General features: G+C 39.3%; 1 protein-coding gene across 9 annotated transcripts in view; it reads right to left on the bottom strand.

Annotated features, from left to right (window-relative positions):
- The window catches only part of LDB2 (LIM domain binding 2), a 217564-nt gene that overhangs the window by 121622 nt on the left and 72843 nt on the right, over positions 1-23099 (bottom strand). For all 9 annotated transcript variants that reach the window (XM_082759916.1, XM_082759918.1, XM_082759914.1 and 6 more), the window contains one exon: positions 19287-19389. In XM_082759916.1, coding sequence (XP_082616042.1) covers positions 19287-19389 — 103 coding nt within the window. The remainder of the gene's footprint in view (positions 1-19286; positions 19390-23099) is intronic.

The raw sequence follows: 23099 nt of genomic DNA, 5'->3' as shown, positions 1-23099 counted from the left end.
AGATATTCTAGGAACCCCTTGTTGAAACCTGCTGTCCATGCTCATCATCTTCGCAGTCTAACACTAAAGCACTGCCTCAGCAATCAGACATGCAGATACCAAACATAAATAGGACTGGTATTGCAAGTAAAGACAAACACTTCGTTGCAACTGTGATGACCAAAATTCAGCCCCAATGCTATCTGGGATGTGGTTGGACATCTAATTCCAAGAAAGTCAACTAGGAAGTGTTTACAGTTGATTAGGGCAGAAGATAACCCTCTGATGAGCCTGGGAGCTCCCTGCCCACAAGCAAAGACATCCAGTTTGAGCTGTTGGAGACCCATCTCTGGGGCAATCTCCACTGTGCCACAATGTTTAGGACAGGCAATCAAAGAAGGCACCTGATCTTGAACAACAGAACAAATCTCACCTGAAACAACATTCATGCTCTGAGTAGACAAGAAGTTGATCCTTTGCTGGCTGCATCCCTTACACCTTCTACACTTGTTGAAGTAATATCTTCAGTCACAAATAACAGCAATGGTCAGCAGCTCTATTTAGCGCCTACAATACCTTGTTTGCACAGTATTAACTGCCATGGCTTTTGTTTATAAATTAGAGAAGAAAAATGTCGCTCAAAAAAGTATGTAAGAGCACAAATTCTTAGAACAGCTATTGAACAGGAATCCCTGAAACAGAATTTTTCACCTACCAGATGATAAAAGTGGCAGAGACAAAATAAATGAGAGCATGGTAATTTTCCTCATAAAAACAAGAGGTTATATGATAAAAAGCCGACAAAGACTGTGTGCTGAAATGGAAACTGTCTTTTCTCCATTGATAATGTGATGCAGTCAGACATGCCGTAGAAGATTAGAAGTAACCTGCAAGGTTTTATTACCTTTGATTTTTAGCTCTGCGCTACATAAAATTAATTTGTATTTTGCTGTAGAAAATGCAGGATTAATGATGCCAAAGTGGAAGAGAGATTTTTGCCTCTACAAGTTCCATGAGTTCTTCTCAGAACTGAAGCAATGCTTACAGCAAAAGAAAAATATCAGCTTTGCATTGTATGGTGATATATAACTCACAAGATGTCCAGTTTAGATCATGGAGGCTTTCCAGCTTTTGCTTACACAGCTAGACCTCATTGACTTTGATCTTAAAATCAGATTGGATCCCTTAGAATAATAAGTAACTTAGCATGGTATTTGACAATTTTGCTGACCCTGAGAAAATAGCAGTTCCCATGGTATTTCAGTGCTTTCACTCCAAAACAGGCAAAATGTGGCAAAAGTGGCAATAGGACAGGAATAATTGAAATAAGCTATAGTAAAAGAAAAGGTTAACTACAGAAATAGTTTTGTAACCAGGCAGTGTCTTGTCCAAAGCTTTAGAAAGGGTGGTCAAAAGAAAAAATCTGATTTTGTAGTGCAAGTTCAGGAATTATAACTCAGAGGATTTGCTTTTTCTTCCAAGCATCTACATACAATGAGAGAAAGACAATTCATCTTGGACTTGTTATTTTCAGAATTTTTAGAATACTACTTATCCAGCATACTGTATTGCCTTTCACAAGAGTTAATACCTCAGAGCTCTCAAAAATGACATTAAGAAAAAAAAAACAACGTATGTTTACTTAAAAAAACAACAACACAACAGTCTGGGGAGGATCATCGTTTTGCTAAGTTTCCTTGCACATCTGTTATAAGCCAAATATTGAGCCTCAAGTACATCCCAGAAATAAACACACAGAAATAACTATTTGGGATCTGTTCTTCTCCTACCTCCTTCTCCAGGGTTTACCCCACTGGCAGACATTACACTTACAGCCCTTCACTCTCCCCCATACCAAGTATGAGTGTCCCTTGGGGTCTCGTGTCCCCTGCTTCCCTGGCCAGCCACAGCAGTGCCCCTCGAGCTCCAGCTAGAATGAGAGCTTTCCTTTCTGTTAGGGCCCCCACTGACTCTTCTCATGCACTAGTGAGGAGGGAAGCAAGTAGCAGAAATAGAGAGCTTGAAGGAGCTCTGATGTCCAAATGGAAACAATAGGAAAACTGTTCCCAATTCAGTTTTGTGTCAAATTTGTAAACCGAGACATTTTCTGAGATTCCTTTTGGATTCCTTTTGTGGAATCCTCCTCAATCCCGATAAAGCTTTTTTCTACCTCCAGAAGCATAACACCGATGAATGCCTGTGTCCCACTAAACTTCAAAGAAATAGCAGCCTCTCCAAACTTCAAAGGAAACGCAGGTGATCTTCAGTAAAATCCTGCACTGCTGTTTGAACACGGAAGGAAGGTCTGAACTGAGTCTTGTATGCGCTTTCTTAATTTAACCAAAATTATAAAACAAACAAACAAAAACAAACAAACAAACAAAAAATCCCTAGACAAATCCAACCACACTTTAACAGGTGGCTCAGCTGGGAGGGATGAATCAGTAAAGAGGTACTTCCTAAGCATCTCAAGGATCCTTGTACCTCTAAGTGTGCAAGCGTGCAGTGAGGGAAAGAAAGGCTCCTGTAAAGGTTCCTGAAAGGGAAAAACTGCCGGGTGCTTCTTACCAGGAGGCACAGATATGTTGTTAGAGCCAGTTCAGCCTTCCCTCCGCATGGGATTAAGTTAGTCCCAGAGGCTGCAGAGAGGCACTTTTGGATGTCATGTAGCATGGCACTGTGCACTGACAGTTTAGGAGCTGCTCGGGGTAATGAGTGCTTCGTGTGGGGGATGCAGCAGGCCAGGGCCCCGTCCTGCCCTCTCCCACCTTCACGTTCGCAGATTATGCATGAGGTCAGGATGGGAAAGCATACAAAGACAAAAATGAATGGACTACTTAAGGTGTCACGTTAAGCAAAAGCAAAGGAGGACTTTGAAACGCCACTACCCAACCTCCCATCCTTTTTTTTTTTTTTTTTTTTTTTAATGTATTTTGCTTTAAGTAGAAAATCAGACTTTCCTACTCTGCAGCGTGTCTAGAGCGCTGGGTGGAGGACTCTGATGAGATATACCTTTAGCAATGTATCTTATGACCTTTCAGCCATCCTGAACTAATTTTCATTGCTCTTTTGGCAACGGATAAAATTGGGTTGATTTCAAATAAAAGGATGCTCTCATGTGGTCTGTGGGAAAACAAATAAGAGCTTGAGTCACTCCTGACATGTCTTGAGGAATTCAAGGCATCAGATTTAATAGTCTATATTAAATGTATTATCCCCGAGATAACTTCTGGCAGTTTTCAAGCGCCTGAGAAAATACTGTGGATTGGAAACTTAAGAAAGATCATCTTCAGTGCCACTGCAATTGTAAATAGTAATGATGGCAGACAGATGAAAGCTTCTGTGCTGTTTTGAAAGAGAAATACATTACAGAAATCATAAAAGCATCCTCGGTGACAGCAAAGGAATCTATACAAAAGCACTGTAAGAATAAACAGGATATTAGCTGAGATTCATTATTGCTATCTTTGTAGACGTCTATATTTAAGCTAGTTCAGAAACAGGATAAATCTGATGGTTGCGATTCTCCGTAAGCACCAGGCATCTCAGATCTGAAACAGGAAGTTAGATTTCATCTGGAGGAAGAGAAAGAAGAAAATGTAACTTTTAAGAAAGGTTTCCACTGATCTAAGTCTGTCAACAGCTCTCAGCAATCCCACAAAACAAATCTGAGCTACATTTGAAATATCAAAGAAAGGAAGAAACTTCCTTTGAGGATGTGTAGCCATTCTCCTATCATCCAAGGAAACTTCTATACTTTGTCTCACATCATCCAAGGAAACTTTTGCATGTTTTGTTAAAAGATTCTTGTGTTATCTGCCATCTCTGCAATGTGAACCATGTCTCTTTCTAGTCTGAAAAATATGTGAGGAATTAAAAAGGTGATATATAGTGTTCTTTTTTATAATTTTAATAAATAAAGAGGGGAGATGGATAGGCATGAAAACATAATATACTCTTTCAATTTGGACTGAAGCAGGGAGTTCTTGCCATTTACGTAGCACTGAGCAGAACTTATTCAAATACAGGCAACTAAGTATGGCATAAATTAAAATAAAAGTAAAGATAAAATGGAAAAAGACAGTGGCAATTGATCCAGAGTGAATCTGAGAAGGGGCTGCTTACTTCAGTCCAGAAAACCTAAAACTCCGTTAAATTTCCAAATCAATATTTTGATGAAGAGTGCTGGAGCTCTGCCATGAATTAATGAGCAGATTATTTTTCTTAAAAAGATACAGAGCTGGCTGGACACTAGCTTAACAAGGTAATTATCAAATGAAAGAGAACTGCTGTACTGCTGTGAACCTGCATAAAGACTCTTATAATTACTGATGCTTTGGCCTATCTTTGTTTTAAAAGAACCCTGTGTTTTAATAGTTTTGCATAAAATATGTTCCGGTAGTGATGTCTGAAATAGTAGATTTACTCATATATAGTCAATCAAATATTATCTTTCCTAGACTGCTTTTCGAATAGGAAGGCTATATACGCATAACATTTTACCATCTCTGTTTGCCAGTAACATTAGGACATTAATAATTATTTTATGAAAAAACAGAAGTTAAAGTTTCATGAATAAGTTTCATAAATGATAGCGAGGCTCTGAATACACAACACAATGATGTTTTAAAGAGCATATTTTTCTCGAATGCTGAGAATGGCAGTCCTTTGGAAATTCTTGAGAAGTTTACATAAACACTTCTGAAAATGATTGCCAGCATACTCTGTCTCTGCAAATTCTGATCTTTGCCCCTTTGCATCATCACTGTATAGGTGAGACAGATGAATATAAATCAAAAGCATTGTTTTGCCTAAGCACTGTTGAGTTGATTTTTTTTTTTATAATACGTTTATTGGGATGTTATTTTCTCATTGTTTCATTTATAGCTAAACTGGCTAGAAATATCTAACAGCACATTTCCTAAGTAAAACACTGATAAAATTCAGAATATAACTATGACTGTATAAAGAAAGAAAAGAGAAAGACGAGCGCTTGAAGACCTGACAAAAACCATCTGTAATGTTCTTCAGTGAGAATGAAAATCGGATAGTAATGTGTATGTGAAAAGCTGTATATGCTATCATAACATATTGATCCACACAGGATCCCCATTCTTATTTTTTTCTAATATTAAATCATTTCAAAATTTAATGGTAAAGGACTTGTGATTGTCCCTTTCAATCCTGCTGACTTTTGCTGGCAAATTAAAGCACACAGAAGTATAGTTTAGATCCTATCAACAGGTGTAGAGAAATGTGTCACGGTCTGTTGAGTAGATGCATCAGCTTCATAAGGACAAATTATAAATTCTGTGCAATTGTAATAACCCTGATTTTAAAAAAGAAGTGACAGAAGTGGAATACTAAATTACAAAGACATTAAGTCATAAAACTTGCACATGCCGATATTATCTAATTACAACCTTGCTTTAAAATGGCTTTAACATGCTCTCTATGAATAATATTCTTTATTTTCTCTGCATATTAACTAGCACTTTCAGTAGACACTAAATTGTCTGTAAACAATGGTTCAACTTAAACAGAATTGAATGACTACCTCATGCTACATTGTATATACAAGCAAAAATCACGTACTGACATCTTCCTTTCTTGATTAAGGTGTAAAAGCTGGGTCAGTCCTTCTTTTTCTACAGAAGTGGCAGTTCTGTAATGATGAGGGCAAGGAGAGAGCTAGTCCTTGCGAAGTGTCTAGGGGGACATTCTATTCCATGTGTTCATGCAGCAAGATGCACTAGTGATGGCCAGATCCAGGAGATGCTCTGCTACATGTGCTGGTGTCACAGCTTTTGTTAACCACTCCTGCTTTGAAGCTACGCTGCTGTTTTCTGTATGAGTGAACATGGTCTCCATGGACATTACTTTCACCCTAATGCTTCCCGGTGTGCTGTGGTGGGGCTGGGGGTGACAAATGCACAGATCAAGATGACCAGGTCAGCATTTCTCAATTAGGATAGCAGTGACTTCCCAAAGAGAGGAGGGCACCAATCCTAATTCTAGTAGTTGCAGCAGAAACTTCACCAAACTAATGTTGCATTGCAGTATGCTCAGATGCCAGGGAGGTGTAAATTGAAGCTGACAGCACAATCTTAATCCTGCTTTCTTGTGCATCTGTATTGCAATAACGCAGACTGTAATTACATGATCACATATATTTGCACAAATGAATGTGGTAGTATACAAATTTACTGCAATCTAGATGTATGTGCGCACCTTTCTACAATCAAGAGACATATCAAGATACATTAACATTAATTTGAAGTCATGTCAGCCCCACAATATTTTTACTGACATTTTGGTTACATTCTTTGAAAAAGTTATTGCTAGGAGCAGTTAAGGTTATATTTATTATATCTGAATTCTACACTGTAGAATCACAACATCAGATCCTAAATAGGTCTTTTATCTTTGTCATTCTTAAACAGAACGGATGGGGAAAAGAAGCTTCAGAAGAAGGCATTTGGGTCTTTCAAAGTATGCAAAGGACATGCATGATCTCATTCCCTGAGTGATGGGATTTCCCCATAGCACCTTAGGACTGTCAGCTGTGGCAAAGTGCTTGCGCCAGCATGGAGAAGCGGGTGTGGAGCAGAAAAGCCAACTACTGCTGAGCCTGGCACCAGCTTACACTAAGGGAACACCAGCAGCACCAGACAGCAGAGACACAGTTTAAGAGCAAGGCTGTGGACCTCACCAAGACTGAAATAAGTGACTTCTATGAAGAGGGTGGGAGGCAGCTTGATCAATAAATAGTCTACCCTCTCGACAGCTCTAGAAGAAGAAAATTGAATGGGTGTTTGGAGAAGAGGAACTGCCATCAGAGCAGAGAAGAGTATTACCAGATTAACATGAACAGAGCTGGAAAGGACTCCTCCAGGACTAATGTGATTCTTTTGGAAGCAAGGGAGAAGAGCAGAGGGGTTATTGACTATAAATTATATCAAAAGTTTGTTTTTTGTTTGTTTGTTTTTTTTTGTTTGCTTGTTTTAAAAAAAGGCAAACAAAAAAAAACACCTATTTTACCCATGATGCAGACACAGAAATTCAAACTCACATTTTGGCTCAGTTGAGAAGGGTTCTTCTGAAGCCAGTGTCCACATCACCCCCATTTTCCATGCCTTGGTCTGCACTGCAGAGAGGTCTCCGAGCTCAAAGCCTGGACGCCTTTCACAGGGGAGGAATCAGATGGTCTCCACAAGGGCACCTCACGTGCTCCAGCCATTCCCAACCTTTTAGTTCACTCAACCGGAGTGGATCTAGTCCAAAGCAAACCTCTGCCAAACATGTCTGGTGTGGACACCATGTCCTCAACACCAGCTGTTTTGCTCTATGCCTCTTCTCCTAGCACATGGCACTACTTACCAGTGTAGCCACAGCCTCTGGCTCCTGGCACAACAACCTGTTGGTGTGACTCAGCAGGATGCCCCTGCGAGTGCCAATGGCTTGCTGGAGTTGGGTGGAGATGCTGGATCACCACCTTGGAATTCACTGTCCAGGCTCTTCCCTTCTACTTATTCAAGTACCTTCACCCTACTCTAACACAGTTGTACAGAAGTTCACAGGCTTTACACATTTTGCTGCTCAGGTCAAATCCTTCTCTCAGTATAAGATATCCTCTAGTTTTATTTTCCATCTAAAACTACTAACCAGTTTCATTTATTTCGTTGTGTGTGCATGAAGAAAAGCAGAATATTGAATAGAAACAGTCTGAAAAGGACAGATACTCCTTTGTTTTCCGAGTTGATAAACATTTGCTTGGTGCAAGGCCACATTTTTTGTACAACATCTCTTTGGACTGAGTTTTTCCTTTTTTATTATTTTCTTTCTTACTCTCTCTCTCCTTTTTTTTTTTTTTTTTTTTTTTTTTTTTTTTTTAAATAACCATGACCTGGAGCATCCCTTTGGATTACAGAATTTGATGCACAGCCAGCCATGCATGTGCAACTGTCCCTAAGAGCCAGGCCTCAGCAGAAAAGCTGGTGTGCGTAAGATCTTGAAACAAAAACAGCTGTCAAATCAAAGCTAATTTGCCACAAAAGAAGGCACTGATCCTCAGTTAGGGCATACCAAGCTAGTCTGAGTTCAGGATTGCTGGAAAAAAAATCATAAGGACTTGATTTTGTAAAAGTGTATTTTTAATCTCTCTAATCTCATTTAATAATGGATGAACTGATTTTCCTTAAGGCTGAAAGGCAAGGGCTGAAAAACAATAGACAATGCAAGTTCTTGAGAGAGAAAAAAGTTTGTGAGTCTCTAAGCAACTAAAAGAGGGAGGGAAACACAAACAGTTTGTGATAGCAGGCTGCTGCTATCATATGTGCCACCAAAAATATGTTATTTAATGCTCCTTGGACCAGGGTTTCATTTTACCTCATTTTAGTGAATTAAATCATGTACTACAAAGGAATTTGGATCTGAATGAAAGGAACAAGATTGATACCAGGATGAAAAGTAATGCCCTATTAATTCAGGTCCAGACATTAAAGAAAAAATAAAATTGAATTACACAGTATTCTAATATTTCTGGACTAGATAAAATTGTATATAAAAGCCTTTTTCATAGCCAAATAGAGATGGGAGCAGTAATGGATTTTTAAAAGATACAACAAAATGGTCAACATCTACTTTCAGGCACCCAGTGTACCTCATAGATGATGTTGAATCAGAAGCTGGTGCTGTACAGATAGCCATCAGCCATCTGCTGATGCTTCCCTGCACTCCTCGTGCTGTCCTGCTATCTCCTCAGGAGCCCAGGCCATCCCGAGAGCATCAGAGCTAGCTTTCACTCCTTTTCTTGGCTTTCCCATACAATACAACATAAAGGTAGCAAACCTCACTTTCAATGACTTGGAGCCAAGATCCTTCCAAAAAGGGCAGCGCTGGAGTACTGGAATATTATTACTGGAATATAATGTAATTATTACTGGAATATAATAATAATATTATTACTGGAATATAAGAATAGGCCTGGATTAGCACTTCTTCTTGTGTGGGAAGAGGCGGATAGCATACAGTGTCTTACAGGAGACAGGACATTCCTCATGGTTCAATAGAAGAGCAGTTGGAACTCCACAAAACCAAAGGAAAATCACACATCTCAATCATTCTGTTCCAAATCCAATACATACTCCCATACGCTGATGTAAACTTTTAACAGTATCTATTGGCTGCATTTGTCTTGAAAAGTCCTCAACAAATCCTTGACAGAATTCACTTCTGTGAGAAAGCAAGGGAAGAAGAAACAAGAAATGGAAGGCACTATTTATACTGCTATATGCACCAGAATGGGCTTAAATACTATGGTGTAAAATCTGTATGGATCAGAATAGTGGAATAGCAAAATGTCAGCAACATTTTAAAGGTAATATAATTTGGAGTGCAGAATTCAATATGATGAAGAATGATAGCCACTGTATAATATCTCAGCCTTCCCATACAGAGCAGACTTAAAAAAAAAAATCATGACTACATTAATTCAAGAAAACTTCCAATATGGAATTGGGAACAGTATCTCAGTGTCCAGAGTCAGCTTTTGGCTCTATTTCTACTAATCATGGTGCTGCAGCTGACCCAGTTTAAATATATTTCTATACAGATTCCATAATTTTTGGTGATGCTGCACATTGTATTCTCCTAAACCATTAAAAAATATTGCACTACAGTAAATATCTACTGCCTAAAAATAAGGGGCATCATGTGGAACAGCACTATTGCAGTACTGAAATACAGTGTAAAATTTTTATTAAAGTTTTACTTGCATGGTAAACAGAAACACGTGCACATTTGTGTAATGAACCAATGCTGTGTGAGGATGAAAGTTTATACATGTATATTAGACTCTGCTCTATTTGTGTGTGTGATCATTTATGCAGGATGCAATTTGTGGGTAGAATACAAACTTTCTGGCATTTTTTTATTATCTGAGCTTAAAAAAAAAGACCATCTGCACCTAAAAGTCTTGTACGGCTAATGTCCTAAACCCACGAGGTCTGCAACAGCATTACCTGCAGCATTAAGTGTATACACACAATGCAGAAATTTCTAATTATTATAAGGTCACCATAATATGCATAAATCTCCCAGACCCATCAGGGTTGATACTCTGATTCACCCACATCTGAGAATTTAGAACAGGAAGAAAAAAGTCTCAAGACCCACTGCTTTGTTATTCAATGCACTGTACAAGGAAATTCACTTCTAATACCTTCAGGCAACCAGGATGCTCCGAAGTATTATAGTTCCTATCAGTTGTGGACAAAACTACTATACCTAGTTAAATGTCACTTTGTGATCCAAAAACAAGACAAAAATATGAAAATATGCTCTGCCACAAGGTTTCCAGTTTTCTCTAGTATTGATTAGATCATTTATAGAGGAGAATGCTTCACTTTTGAGAAAGTAACAACAAAAGTGTAATAGAAGCAAAGAGGAAAATAAAAAATGAAGGAAAAAAATCTGATTACAAAGATAAAACACACAAGTCTAGGTTTGTATGAATATTCAAACTGAGTCTTGTGTTTTATATGGACTCTGTAGATATCTTTGAATGTTTTTTGGTAAATACTGATTAACTGACCATCTAAAAAATCACCAGGTAATTTTGCCTGCCAGTTATTCAGCAAAACAGAAAAAGTACTGACCAATTCTTCACAACTGCCACTCTCACTGTGCAAAGAAAGAAGTAATTTACCGTGAGTTTGTGATAGTGAAAAGTTGCTTAATATTTTGATGTAAAGAATACCGATTTCCACCATTTTGCGTGTATTTCCAGCATTTTATTAGCATTGCCTACAGCAGAGAGAAAGACCTGAATGCTACATGATTTGGACCAAATGGGTGAACAAAAGCTAATCACAACAAAGGGCTTATTAGTATAGGGCAGGGGAAAAACACATAAATCACCACGATTCTCTCATGTTAATTTTGCTTTATTTTTTTGCTCTACGAATGGACCCTAGACTCCTATAATGTATCGTGTCCGATTATATTATGATTTCTCCCAAAGAGGGCTTAGCACTTAATCTGTTTATACAGCAACAGAATCAATCTGATTGACTGGGATTTCTGCGTGTCATTGCAATTAGAGACTATATACAACTGTGCAATATTCACATTAGGAGTTCAGCAGCTCTTTTCCAGGTGCCACTGTACAGACATGAGGTTTGTGACATTCGTTTGTGTAACATGCTTAGCAATAAGGAGAAGAGATTGGGATACCCATTGCAAGATATCTGAAATCAGTGTCATTACAAGTGGTTGATAGGACAGTTCTCATGACAGACCTTTCCCTGGAGCATCTAAAGGAGGTTGTGTGTGTGTGTGTACATACGCGCATGTGGCTGTACCCTCAAAGCAAAAATAAAAAGGTACTTTTGTATTTTAGAGGTATTGATAACTCAAAAGCAGAGGCAGGAACATTGTGCTTACTAATGAGCCTGCAGTGGGTACAGGTGAAGGTCTATTTCAGAGCTGCAAATCACAAATCAGCAAACAGAAGGAATTAGTCCTTCAGCGCCTGGCAGTAACATGTAGAAAAAGAAAAATGCGTGTTATGAAAGAAATCAGTGGAAGATTCATGCGGGAAGTCTTGCATAGCCAGCAGTATTAGAAAAACATTATTCATATTGCAAAAAAAAAGAGAAATAGAAGGGTGTTTTTAATGACAAAAAGTTTAGCACCCAAGATGAGAAAATCATTTCAAAACTGAGGGCTAAGACCAAGCTGAAGCTGGCACTTGCTTAGGAAGCAGCGACTACAGGGCGTCCCTGGGCCAAGGCTGCTGGAGGCTCCATAGCCTCTCCAGCAAATCTCTACCTGCACCTCATGTTTCCTACGCGTAGGAACTCACACCTTGATGGACTTTTTTTTTTAAAAGCAATTTAAAGCAAGCATCGATTCTGCTCATCATGGGTAAGGAAATATACCACTTGCCTTTCCTTTACAGGAGCTGTCATTATGTCCCATTTTCCCCTCTCTTTTTTTCCCATGTCTTCTCTTTTGTAGACTGAACAGCTCCAATTCTTTCATTTTTTTTCTCAATAAATTTTATTTTCAAGACTTTTGCTTTCCTCTGGATACTCTCCAACTGGACCACATGTTTCTATACAAATGCCATCCATAGCATGCTTTCAGGACAATCAAAGAAAAGGCAATCCCAGTTGGAGAGAGGCAGTTGGTGCTTCAAAACACTGCATTTTCCAAAGCTCTACTGGCTAAGACAGAATATGGATAAAAAGTATGCATGAAATTAAGAATCTGTTAAATATACTTGATAAGATATCCAAAAGCTACAACAATACTGTCAGAAAGAAAACAACTGTAGCTAAAGAGTTAGTAGTAAAGTGAAGGCAATACTTAGATGGAAAAAAAAAAAGGCAATCTGATAATTAGGATGAATATAGAAAGTAAAAGCAAACAGAAAAAAAAAGTGAAAGCATTCTGTATAAACATGCTCTAAAACATAAAATATTAGAATGAGATGTTGAAGATGGCAATGAAGGTGGCAAAATTCATGACTGTATGGAATAAAGAAAATAAATACATTTTCTGAATTATATTCAAAACAACTAACTTGGAAGCAGTAAATGTGTTAAAAGCAACATTTTTTATTTTAAAGTGTTTTTGTTGTGCTATTGGAAAGAATGTTGATCTTGAGATGATGAGTGCTTCCTTGTCCATCAGCAGCAAAGTAGGACCTTAAACAGCATCTCTTCAAAGAAAATGTTTTATGATTAGCAGTTCTAAGAGTTTTGTTTGCATGTTTTTATCTGATGCTATTTAAAAAAATAATAATTACTGAGGAAATTCAAAAAAAGGTACTACTGTTGGGTTGTTATGGGAGAAGGGACACTAAACAGTCTGGTAATGGTATAGCATAATACACTCACTAGCTAGATATCAACCCAGATGAAACAGATAAAAATTGTACAGGATTGCACTGACAAAGATTGAAGTGAAAGGGATGTAATTAATGCCAGTCAACATGGTTTTATGTAAAACAGGTCTTGTCAAACAAATTTGATTTTATTCTTCGATGAGCTTACACAAGTTTGGGTGATAAGGGTAAGTGCATGGGGCTAATACACACAGACACCTGTAATGCATTTGACTTATTAGTGCATTACATTATATTGTTAATAAAAATCAGTAATATACAGGGAATATGTCGATTGGATTGAGAAATGCTTAAACACCAATTTTAAGAAGGAATTATCAACTAGAGATCATTAACTAGCAGGTGAAGATGTTAGTGGTGATCCACCAGCACTTGTGGACACGCTAGACCTGATTTTAATGGAAATTTCATCTGTGTCCTGAAATTAAACTCAAAAGTACTGCGGACAAATTCTGAAGGTGAAACAAACAAACAAAAAAAAAAGAAGAGTGGTATACATAGATGAAGACCAGGCAGTCACAGAGAATAATCTGTCTCACTTACTAAGCTAGGTCAATTTACTGCGTTGTACCTGAATCCTCAAACCATGTTTAATGACTGGGATTTCTCTGGGGGAAGGAAAAATAAAAATAAAAGAAAGAGAGAAAGAAGAGAGAAAGAAGAGAGAAAGAAGAAAGAAAAAGAATGAGCATGTACATGGAAATACTACAATCCGTTTCTCTTGACAAATTTAATTTTCTTTGTAAGAGTTATGTGAGAGAAGCTAGACGACAGTTTTACAGAAACCTGGGGTGATAATGTAGCATGCTAGCCTCTCAAAACAATCTTTCTGACAATAGCTAAGCAAGTGCGTAATGTGTGGTGAACTTTTGCTGTTTATTCCCCAACTATGTTCCTTGCTTGTAAGAAAAGCCCACCAGACATAGCTTTCCACAATTACATCAGCAGAAGTTACCCGACAAAGGTCTTCAAGTTACCTGTACATCACATGTTGTAAGCAGGGACAAAGGTAGAATGAATTTGTTGCAGCTCACTTGCTGTGTATTCACAAAGTAATTTGTAGTAAAGTCTAAGGTACATCCACGTAATATATTCCTAAGGCACAAAGACAAACCTAGATAAGCCCTTTAAAGCCAAAGATTTTAACATTTGGCCCAGTGTTCACTGTGCTCTGAAATTATCGCCTACAAAACTCCACTTTTAACTTTCCAGTTATCAGAAATCAAGAAATGAAGAAAAATCAAGGGTTCATGCACCAAATGGAAAACGAACAGTAAGTGCATGAAATGCAGAGCATGGTGTAGCTATATGGTACATTCCCAACCCAAACTGCAGTAGGAATTATAGCACAAAATGCATATCCAATTATCATCTACAGATTCAGAGCGACAGCAAAACTGAAACCACTTTATCTTTTTCTAGAAATACACAGAGCAAAGAGCTCAACTTGTTCCTTCTGAAATTTCTGCAATGTAACATTATGCAACTGAAATATGAATGGCATATAAAATTTGGGGATGGAAGCCCTTAACAAGTGCCTGAAATTCTCAACACCTTCTACACCTAAAGTAAATCCCTTTGGAAGACTCCATCATACCTACCATACATGAATTTTTTTTACAGCTACAAACGTGACAACTCATGCTTTTGCTTCCTCACAGCGCAGAGCTCTTCAACGAGCAGACAGCCTTTAGTGAAGAGAACAGAAATGTAGGCAAGCTCTAATTTTCTGTACAGTGGCAACTATGTGCATGAGGCGTTACAGTGGCGCTCTGCTCTGAAAGAGTTAACTTTCTAGCTCCTATTCTCTGCAGTGCTGCATAAACACTGCACATTATTCTTACTGAGCATGCTTCATCTTTCCTGTCTCCACAGTCTTGGGCTGTCAATCAGCTGTCAGTCCCTACCACATCAGCACAGTGCGCATCACCAGGCTGTCAGCACAGCAGCTGATGAGACTCTGCTAAGAGCTGTCAATCAAACTTGTTTCTCTTATCTGTTCTGGAAATATTTTGTCTCTAAGAAACAAAGAACCTGGGCAACAATGGATCAGAGTCTAGTATTTACTCTTTTACAGGGATAGAAGGCTCTTAACAGGAAACGAATATGTTTTATCCACAACCAGGGAAAAAATACGCTTCATTAAGCATATTTTCTATTTTTTTTTTTTTAAATCCTATTTAAATCTTGACCCAATAAACCAGAGCAAAATAAATCAGCGCAAATTTCTTTTCACTGTCACTAAAATGAATTTCACAGGTTTACTAGTTAAGTTTCTGTTGAATATAATTCAATGCAGTTTAAAACAGGCAGCTTCTCTCTGGTTTTGGGAATCTTTCCCTGTCTTTAGGCATTGGAATGTGTGATCTTTCTCTCTGTCTCACTGTAGCCAAAAAGCCAGACTAGGGGAAACACACATCATTTACACCTTTGTTGCATTCAAATATATCTTTATTTTCTGAAGCGTTTCTCATTAAAACTCAATTTCAACATAGAATTTAATAACATACCAGTAGGGTTCATAGATAATAGCAGACCAAAAGAATAGCTCACGGGTGTAAGCAAGCAGGGAAATAACATATATTTTCAGCAAATGTTTGAAAGAAGATGGTATCTTCTTTCTGGAATGCTGTACGAGGGAGGAGGAATTGGAGAAGACAAAGTTCTTGCATCTACAGAAATAAAACACCGAAGAAACAAAAAGGGCTGCAAAGATAGGCACAGCAGTGATCTCAGGTCTGACACAGAAGCTCGGCATGAAAAGTTGAGCTGGGCTTTCAAGTGCACACCTATACGAGGCAGAATTATGTTCTGCAAAGATAACTGGTCTAGGTCTAACAAACCTGGCAATCAAATTAATTAGCGCTGGTGGATCACTGAACTAACAGACCTCTACTCTTCCAAGGGCATAAGTAAGCATCTTTACATGCTGTGCCATACAGATATGCGGGCACATTTAAAGCTTGCTTGAATATCAGTACACAGTGCTTGTCTGGTGCAAAGTAAAGTAAACATAACCCAGTGACTTAAAATCCCCACTCTGACCCATTTCTATTTTCCCCTACAAATTGAAGACTCCCAGGGCTGATAGTTGAATAGAAACCTTGCAGACCCAAAAATGAGACTAGAAAAGGGAAGAAAACTGATTTTCTAAGTATAGAGAGGGGTGCTATTTGAAATATATGATATTTGAAAGGTAAGCCTAAAAATATTTGGTAATTTTCATAAAGCCTTAGTTTGGAGCCATAAAATCAAATAAGCAGCTTCATTTTCTGAGACAAAACAAACCAACAAACAAAAAACAACAGCAAGTTTGCAACACTTACATTTTCCTGCACACAAGCATATATTGAACATTAAAAGGGGGGTGAGTAAAAGTATTTTTATGAAATATTGTAAACCTATGCAAACAATGACCTACAGGCCTGATACACATGCTCTGAACATGGCTACAGGACTGAGCTGTCCAGGTACCAGCAGAGCCCACAGAGACCCAACTGGGAAAAAGGCCCAGGGTGGCTGCAATAGGAAACGCAGGGAGTGCTTGGAAAAAAGTTTAAAACAAGCAGGGAAAAGAAGCCCCTGCGAAGGGTCTAGGGACTAGGGTCTAGGGTGGAATTGGAGAAGAGCAGAAGGGTTCCCAGCAGCCTCCCACAACACTCTTCGGAGCTTTGGAGAAGGAAGGTGGGGCAAAGGGAGAGCGGCCCATGCTTCTCATTTCTGACTGTTTTAGGGAATATTCGGATAGTATCTGAAAACAAGGAGCATAAGGGCTGAGAACTGCCACAACCGAGAAGAAATTGTGGCCAAAACTATTTGTCCTTCCCTCACGTATTCCTCCCTCCCCCACAAAAAGTTGCTCTTTTTCTGGAATTTGTTCACTCCAGAAGAGACTATTTTAGTCCCCAAAAGCAGGAAACCATTTCCCACAGGAAAGAAAATGAGGTGCCAGCCACAACCGATGTCAAAGATGTAAGCAAATACCTCACAGATTGAAGCAAGACAAAGGAAGGCAATTTTGAGCTGAATCCTGGAGCAAAGGCAAGAGGTCGGCATCCTTCATCAATTTCAACTCTATAAATGACTTCTCAACAGATGCCTATTTCTCTTTCCTAGGGTCTAATCTTGGTTCCCTCCATTACTGTTTGTGCCTTCAAGAGTAAGAGCAAACAATTTGTCTTCTCTTCCCTCACAGCCAGCTCTGATGTTTAAATGCCCACTAAATACAAAAGGGAGTGCGTGTTGGGGTGAGGAGGCAGGGGTCTCGCTGAGGACCGGCGAGGTGCGGACCTGGCATTTCTGTTTCATCTCATCCAAAACCCCACATATAACAGGAGCCATGGCTTTCTGGCCAGAAACATCACTGTGCACATGAAGTGGAGTTACTGGGTAGCATTACAGTCCCTGGGAGGTGGTGAGCCCCCCTTTGTTCATGGCTGAGCGTGTATGTTTTGGGAAGGAGAATGGAGCCCTCCGTTAGGCCTCTGTGCTCAGCAAGGGCCTGCTGCAGGCAGAGGCAACCTTCTGACAATGTTTGCACCAAAAGGGGAGCAGACTGCTCTAGTCTCAGCCTCAGGACACGTTTCTGGACGTGAGTTTCACTGGTAGGAAGAGAGGGCTGCTTTTAACATGCAGCCACCACTGCGTGCCCTGCCCGAGCAGCCCTGGAGGGTGTGAGCAGGGCCTCGCACAACACAACACCCAGTGCCCTGCCACAGACCCCATTCCCATGGCAAGGGAAGCCCCCAGACCAGAGCAGCTCGGGCATCCTCTCCATAGTATGAATGTACTGCAACACTTCTTGTGTCAGCATCAGTAATATTCTCCTTCAGAACCAAATAAGTGTTTGCTAATGAAGGAAGGGAAGTGTGAATGAACAGAAAGACTCCATAGGCTGAGCTTTAATTCCAGATGCTGAGAGTAACACCAAAAGCAACAACCATTTGTGCAGAGGTCAGAAATTAAAACCAGAGAAAAATCATGTGCAGTAGTTGCTTTTACAAGCATGCCCACAGTAATTCGATCTTTCAGTCACATTTCAGCAGCAAGGCTAACTATCACAGCATTGCCCTGTACCAAACTACCCCTGTTCCAGCTAGCACAACCTTTATCAACCGTTTGTGACAACAGGAATATTTTACTCTTTGACAAATTCTTTCATATGTAGCACTGTTTTCCAGAAACACAACTCCCTCATATCTAACCGGACATTAATTGCTTTTTTGCTGATGTATCTGTGCCTTCTGGACTGATAACACAACTAGCAAATCTGATATCTGACAAGTTGACTCAACCTAATCAGGACAGATCAGCTGTTACCAACATTGCTATAGGCTGTAATTTGAGGACCTTTACAGAGTTATCACTTGCTTTGAAAGGCAAGAAACGGTAATTCTGTCAACAGTAATCCCAGAACGTGCGTTCAAAGTGGCTGTTATTTTTTCTCCAGGAGAAGGTAACACTTGTCAAATAAATACCTGAGATAATTGATAAAAGGAATTAGAAGTATGTGAGTGATACACTGACAATCAGTCATTCTCAAGAAAAATAAGAACCTCGCAGGATTCAGCGCATTAAGCACAGAGCACAAGCTGTCACTGTGAAGCAGGGGTCACTCGGAATGGAGTGAAACAATTGGCAATGCAGTTTTTCAATGTTTACTTATCTCTCTGTTGCTTAGTGCTAAAGCTGAGTGAATTATTCACTTCAAACAATTTGTTCAATGAATTTTACCCCTTTTTCCTGCTTAGAATATGTGGGCAATGGATACCAATGCCATCAGATTTATTCACTGCTTCATTTTATTCAAGCTTGCATTTAGTGCTTGATTGAGAGTATTCTAGACTTCCACTGCTTAGCTCTGATTGTTCAGACAATAACAACAGCAGGTCCTTAATGTGTGCAAACAGCACAGACCCACGCAGCTGATGGAATAATGATTATCTACACCACCAAGGATATATCTTTTGGTATTTTTTCTGTTTAAATCTGGAAGCCCTTCCAGCAACAATACTGAGAATTGCTGCGAAGTTCCCTTTCTGTGAATATTTTTGCCCACAGGACTCAACATTTGAGTGTTTGTGGAAACCAAGTTAACAAAGAGTGCGAGCGCAGCCAAAGCAAATTAATTAAAAAAAAAAATACAAAGATTATACTGTATGTGTTCCCTGTTCCACTAGGAAATAATTTATTTTCCTGTAGTAAAATTCAGAGGAATTTCACCAAAAAAATAATAAAATTAGGAATCCCAACACATGCAATTCTCTAACGGAACTTGATGGTCACTGGATACAAACAAAGGGTGTTTTCATTGCCAGGTCTGCATCTGTCTTTTACAGATAAAATGTGTCTAGAAACTCAGACTTAAAATTATAACAAAAAATGTATCTCTTACTGTATCGCTTTGGTCCATCTTCCAAACAAAATGAAAGGGTTAAGGTTGCATCATCTTCAAAAAATTCAGTTGCAAAGGCATCCCACCAGAGGTTGTCACTATCCTAGGAAGCAACAGATCATTCACTTAACAGGAGGCAAAATGAAAATATTTTAATCTTTTTTTTTTTTTTTTAAAGAAATTGCAAATCACAACAGTTTGCACATCTTGCCCTGATTTTGGGGTGTAGATGTCTATATGATACTTCAACTAATGTTCTTAGATAAGGTTCTAGTTCTAATTAAGAAAAGAGCTGAAATGTTTTGTTTATTATACTATGAACTGCCTTCCATTTTGTCCAGCATACTAACTATGCAATAACTTTCATTCTCATAAATACAAGTTCTTCTTAAAAGCTTTTATAAATCAGTTGCAAATAAAGCAATTATGACTTTTTCCCCCTTTTTCTAGGCCATGTATCTCAAATGCTTGGTCCTAATCATGAAAAAAAACTCAGTACTTAATTCTATAATGCTACATAACCCGATTATCAGCATGACTTGACAAGAAAGTTATTTAGAAACTAAATATAATAGCCATTCCCCTCCAATGCATTTAATATAATTACAATGCTACTGCAGGTTAATTAAATACCAGGTAGTTACTTAAATGTAATTGTTGTGAGAAATCTTTACTTTTCAGTGTGATACATGAAGTGAAAACAATATTTTAAATGACCTGTGTATACTTAGACTTGCAGTAATTCACATAGTTGGAACATAATAATTATGGAACATAACAATTAATAACAAATATTAATATAGTGTCCAACGTAAAGCATATACCTGTACACCCCTATGGTGATTGTTGCCTTGGATGGCTGAACAAGGCATTTTCAGACTTGGGTAATTAACATCTTTCAAACTTCCATGTCCAGCACGTTTGTAAGTGGTTCAGTTTGCAGGGTATTTTTTAACAGAAGTCAAACAACAACAGAATCCACAAGTTATTTAATTTAAAAACTATGGACATATTTATTAACTGGGTTTGAAATCTTTGGTGTGGTATCTTCTGCTCCTCTGAAGCCCTAAGATTTAAATCACTTGCAGCACACAAGATCAGTGACAAAGCTGGAAATGCACTTCTGGGGATGCTGCAGACATGCTCCTCATCGCCCCTCACTGCAGCAGCCCTGCTGGTTGGTGTGCAAGGCCAGCTTCATCCAACATGGCAAGCAAGGAACACCTCTTAATGCGTGAGCAATGTTTAACTAAGCCAGAAAATATTTGTTACCTTTGTAGAAAAAAAAAAAAAAAAGAGAGAGAGAGAAAATGCCAATTTCAGACAAAATGTGCATCTATCATTTTCATTGTATGCACACATGCAGAGAAATAACTATGTGATGTTTTTAGTTCTGCTCCCATCTCTCCACAAGATGTTATTACTGGATTTCACTCCAAACTGCTGAGCAGAGGCTTTACTGTCCCACTACTTTGCTTTGATCTTCGTCGAATGCCCAGCAGAGAAAGAGTGAGGACCCGTTTTGACACCACAGCTCTTACAGAGACCCCCAGGAGGCTTCCTGGTTAGTTCAGAGCCCGTAGCTCACCTTCCTCCCCAAGCCTCAGCCCCCTCAGCGGCAGGCGTCTGGACAGAGAGCTGCCATGCCCTGTGCTGCTTGCTCAAGAATTCAGCCACACAAAGAGATACCAGGAGTGTCCCCATGTCCTGGCAGCCTGCTCTCAGGCAGAGCTTCTGCCCTTTGCTCTGTGCTAGTGCCCACCTGGTCATTGAATGGTTTGGCTTGGAAGGGAGCCTTGGAGATCATCTAGCCCAGCCCCTGCTGAGTGCCTCCACACGCAGCTGCTGCTGCACTAGCAGTACCTCAGGTGCCACCAGGGTGGGTGAGGAACATAAGCTGTTCCACAAAAGCGCAGTACCCGGTATCTAGCATCCAGCCCTTGTAACAGCCTGGCGGGGGCATCACCAGCCGCTCCACTGGTAACAGTGTGCTGCCACCACACTCGGCCATTTGCCACAAGAGCAGCTGTAGCATTGCTTTAGCTCCCTGACAGGCTTCTTGTCCCAGCAAAAGGCGAGGGGAGTAAGGTTTAAGAGATGGCACACGCAACATTTGTGGATCCACCGTGGAGAAGTTCTTAGTACCTCACCAGCTCGGTATCAGCCGAGCTACTTGTGAGATTTCCAGTGATGTGAGAGGTGCAAGCGACGCATCGCATCGTCAGGATGCACATGCACACAGGAAATGAAGAGAAGCACAGGGAGAGTGTGGGGCCTCACCTCAAAACCACACATACTTGCATGCACGCCTGCTTCCAAGAAGTCTGAGGGCTAGGAAAATGTGGAGACTGAATTACTGTGGATCCTCTCCCTGGATAAATGAAATATCCAGACTCTGTCACAGCTTGAATACTGTCCAAAGTCTTTATCTCATGTTTTTGCATACTTTATGTCAGAAAGAAGAAAAAACAGAAAATATACCACCACCACCAACTTTACCACTCTCCCAAAAATTAAAAAAAAAAAAAAAATCCTCTGTCAAGCTTGGGTCTGCTCTACTGATTAATTCTCCTCCCCTCCCCTGTCACAGGTGGGCCCATCTATTCTCACAGCCAAATGGTGAACAAAACCAAATGAGGTGTCCCCTCACCAAACTGAAAAAGGATCCAGATATTATGGAGAAAAAAAAAAAAATTAAAAAAATCACCCCCTTTTTCCTGCAAAAAGGGGATGGCAAAGGCAAGGCTGCCCCCAGGCATCTTTAACTTATGCTCTGACAGGTTACGGGGGATTTTGCCAGAGTAATTATTTTTCTATTCAACAATAATGAGAAATTACCATGGCAACCTCCCTTTCACGTAGTGCACTCACATGCTCAAACACTGAAATAATGGCCTAAACATAACAAAAAAAAAATTAATACTTTAAAAAATATTTTGTATTAAAATAAACTTACAGAATGGGTCAAAGGAGAGAAGAGGGTAGAGACAGCCTGAGAGTTGGGCTGGAAGTGAAGATGCCACGCTGATGTCTCCAGCTACCCAAGCAGCAAAATGTCTTCTGCCACAACTGTCATTGTTCCTCCTGATCCCCTCCACCCCCAGTATTATTTGTAATTTGAAGCATGGCTCAACTCTGAATAGAGTCTCCAAGTAAATGGAATCCTAGGGTTTCAATATTTTTTCCTGACTCTGATTTCTTTGGCAAATGTAATCAGATTTGAAGTACAATGATGTTCTTTTTCCCCCTCCATCTAATAGTCCCACATATTCACTGTGTGATCTGAGAGTCAAGCTGGGTTCTTCTTTACACCTTACACACTTATGTGATTAAGAGTCTGCAAGCCAAATGAGGCTTTTCTTCTTGCCTGTGATGGTGATTGCTGAACCAAAATAGATCTTGCAACTGGAATATAAGGCCAATGGAGCCTATGGCATTTTCTCCAAATTCCTTTATTTTTGTTTAATGACTTGGAAGGCAGAATGGAATTCATGTAAACAGTCAGTACCTGAAACCAAGCTCAGGAGAGGATGCAGATAATTCTGCAGGGCCAAATTAAAATTCAAAATGATTTTGATAGATTGCAGAAATTTTCTGAAATTAAGATGAAATTCAATAAGAAAAGTGACAAAAGCACAAATACAAAATGGGAAATAAACGGCTAAGCAATACTGTAGAAAATGGTCCAAATCACACAGGAAATAAGTCAGCAAACTGTTGCTCTTGCAAATAAATGAAATGTCTCCGATATAGTTCCCCTCCGTTCAAACAAGCACATCCCTGGAAAGACTTCAGCTGGAACAGACCATCCAC

Source organism: Aythya marila (genome assembly GCF_965140915.1).
Source record: "Aythya marila genome assembly, chromosome: 4".
Lineage (NCBI taxonomy): Eukaryota > Metazoa > Chordata > Aves > Anseriformes > Anatidae > Aythya > Aythya marila.
The sequence above is the reverse complement of the archived record's forward strand: the minus strand, read 5'-3'. Positions and strand labels throughout refer to the sequence as shown.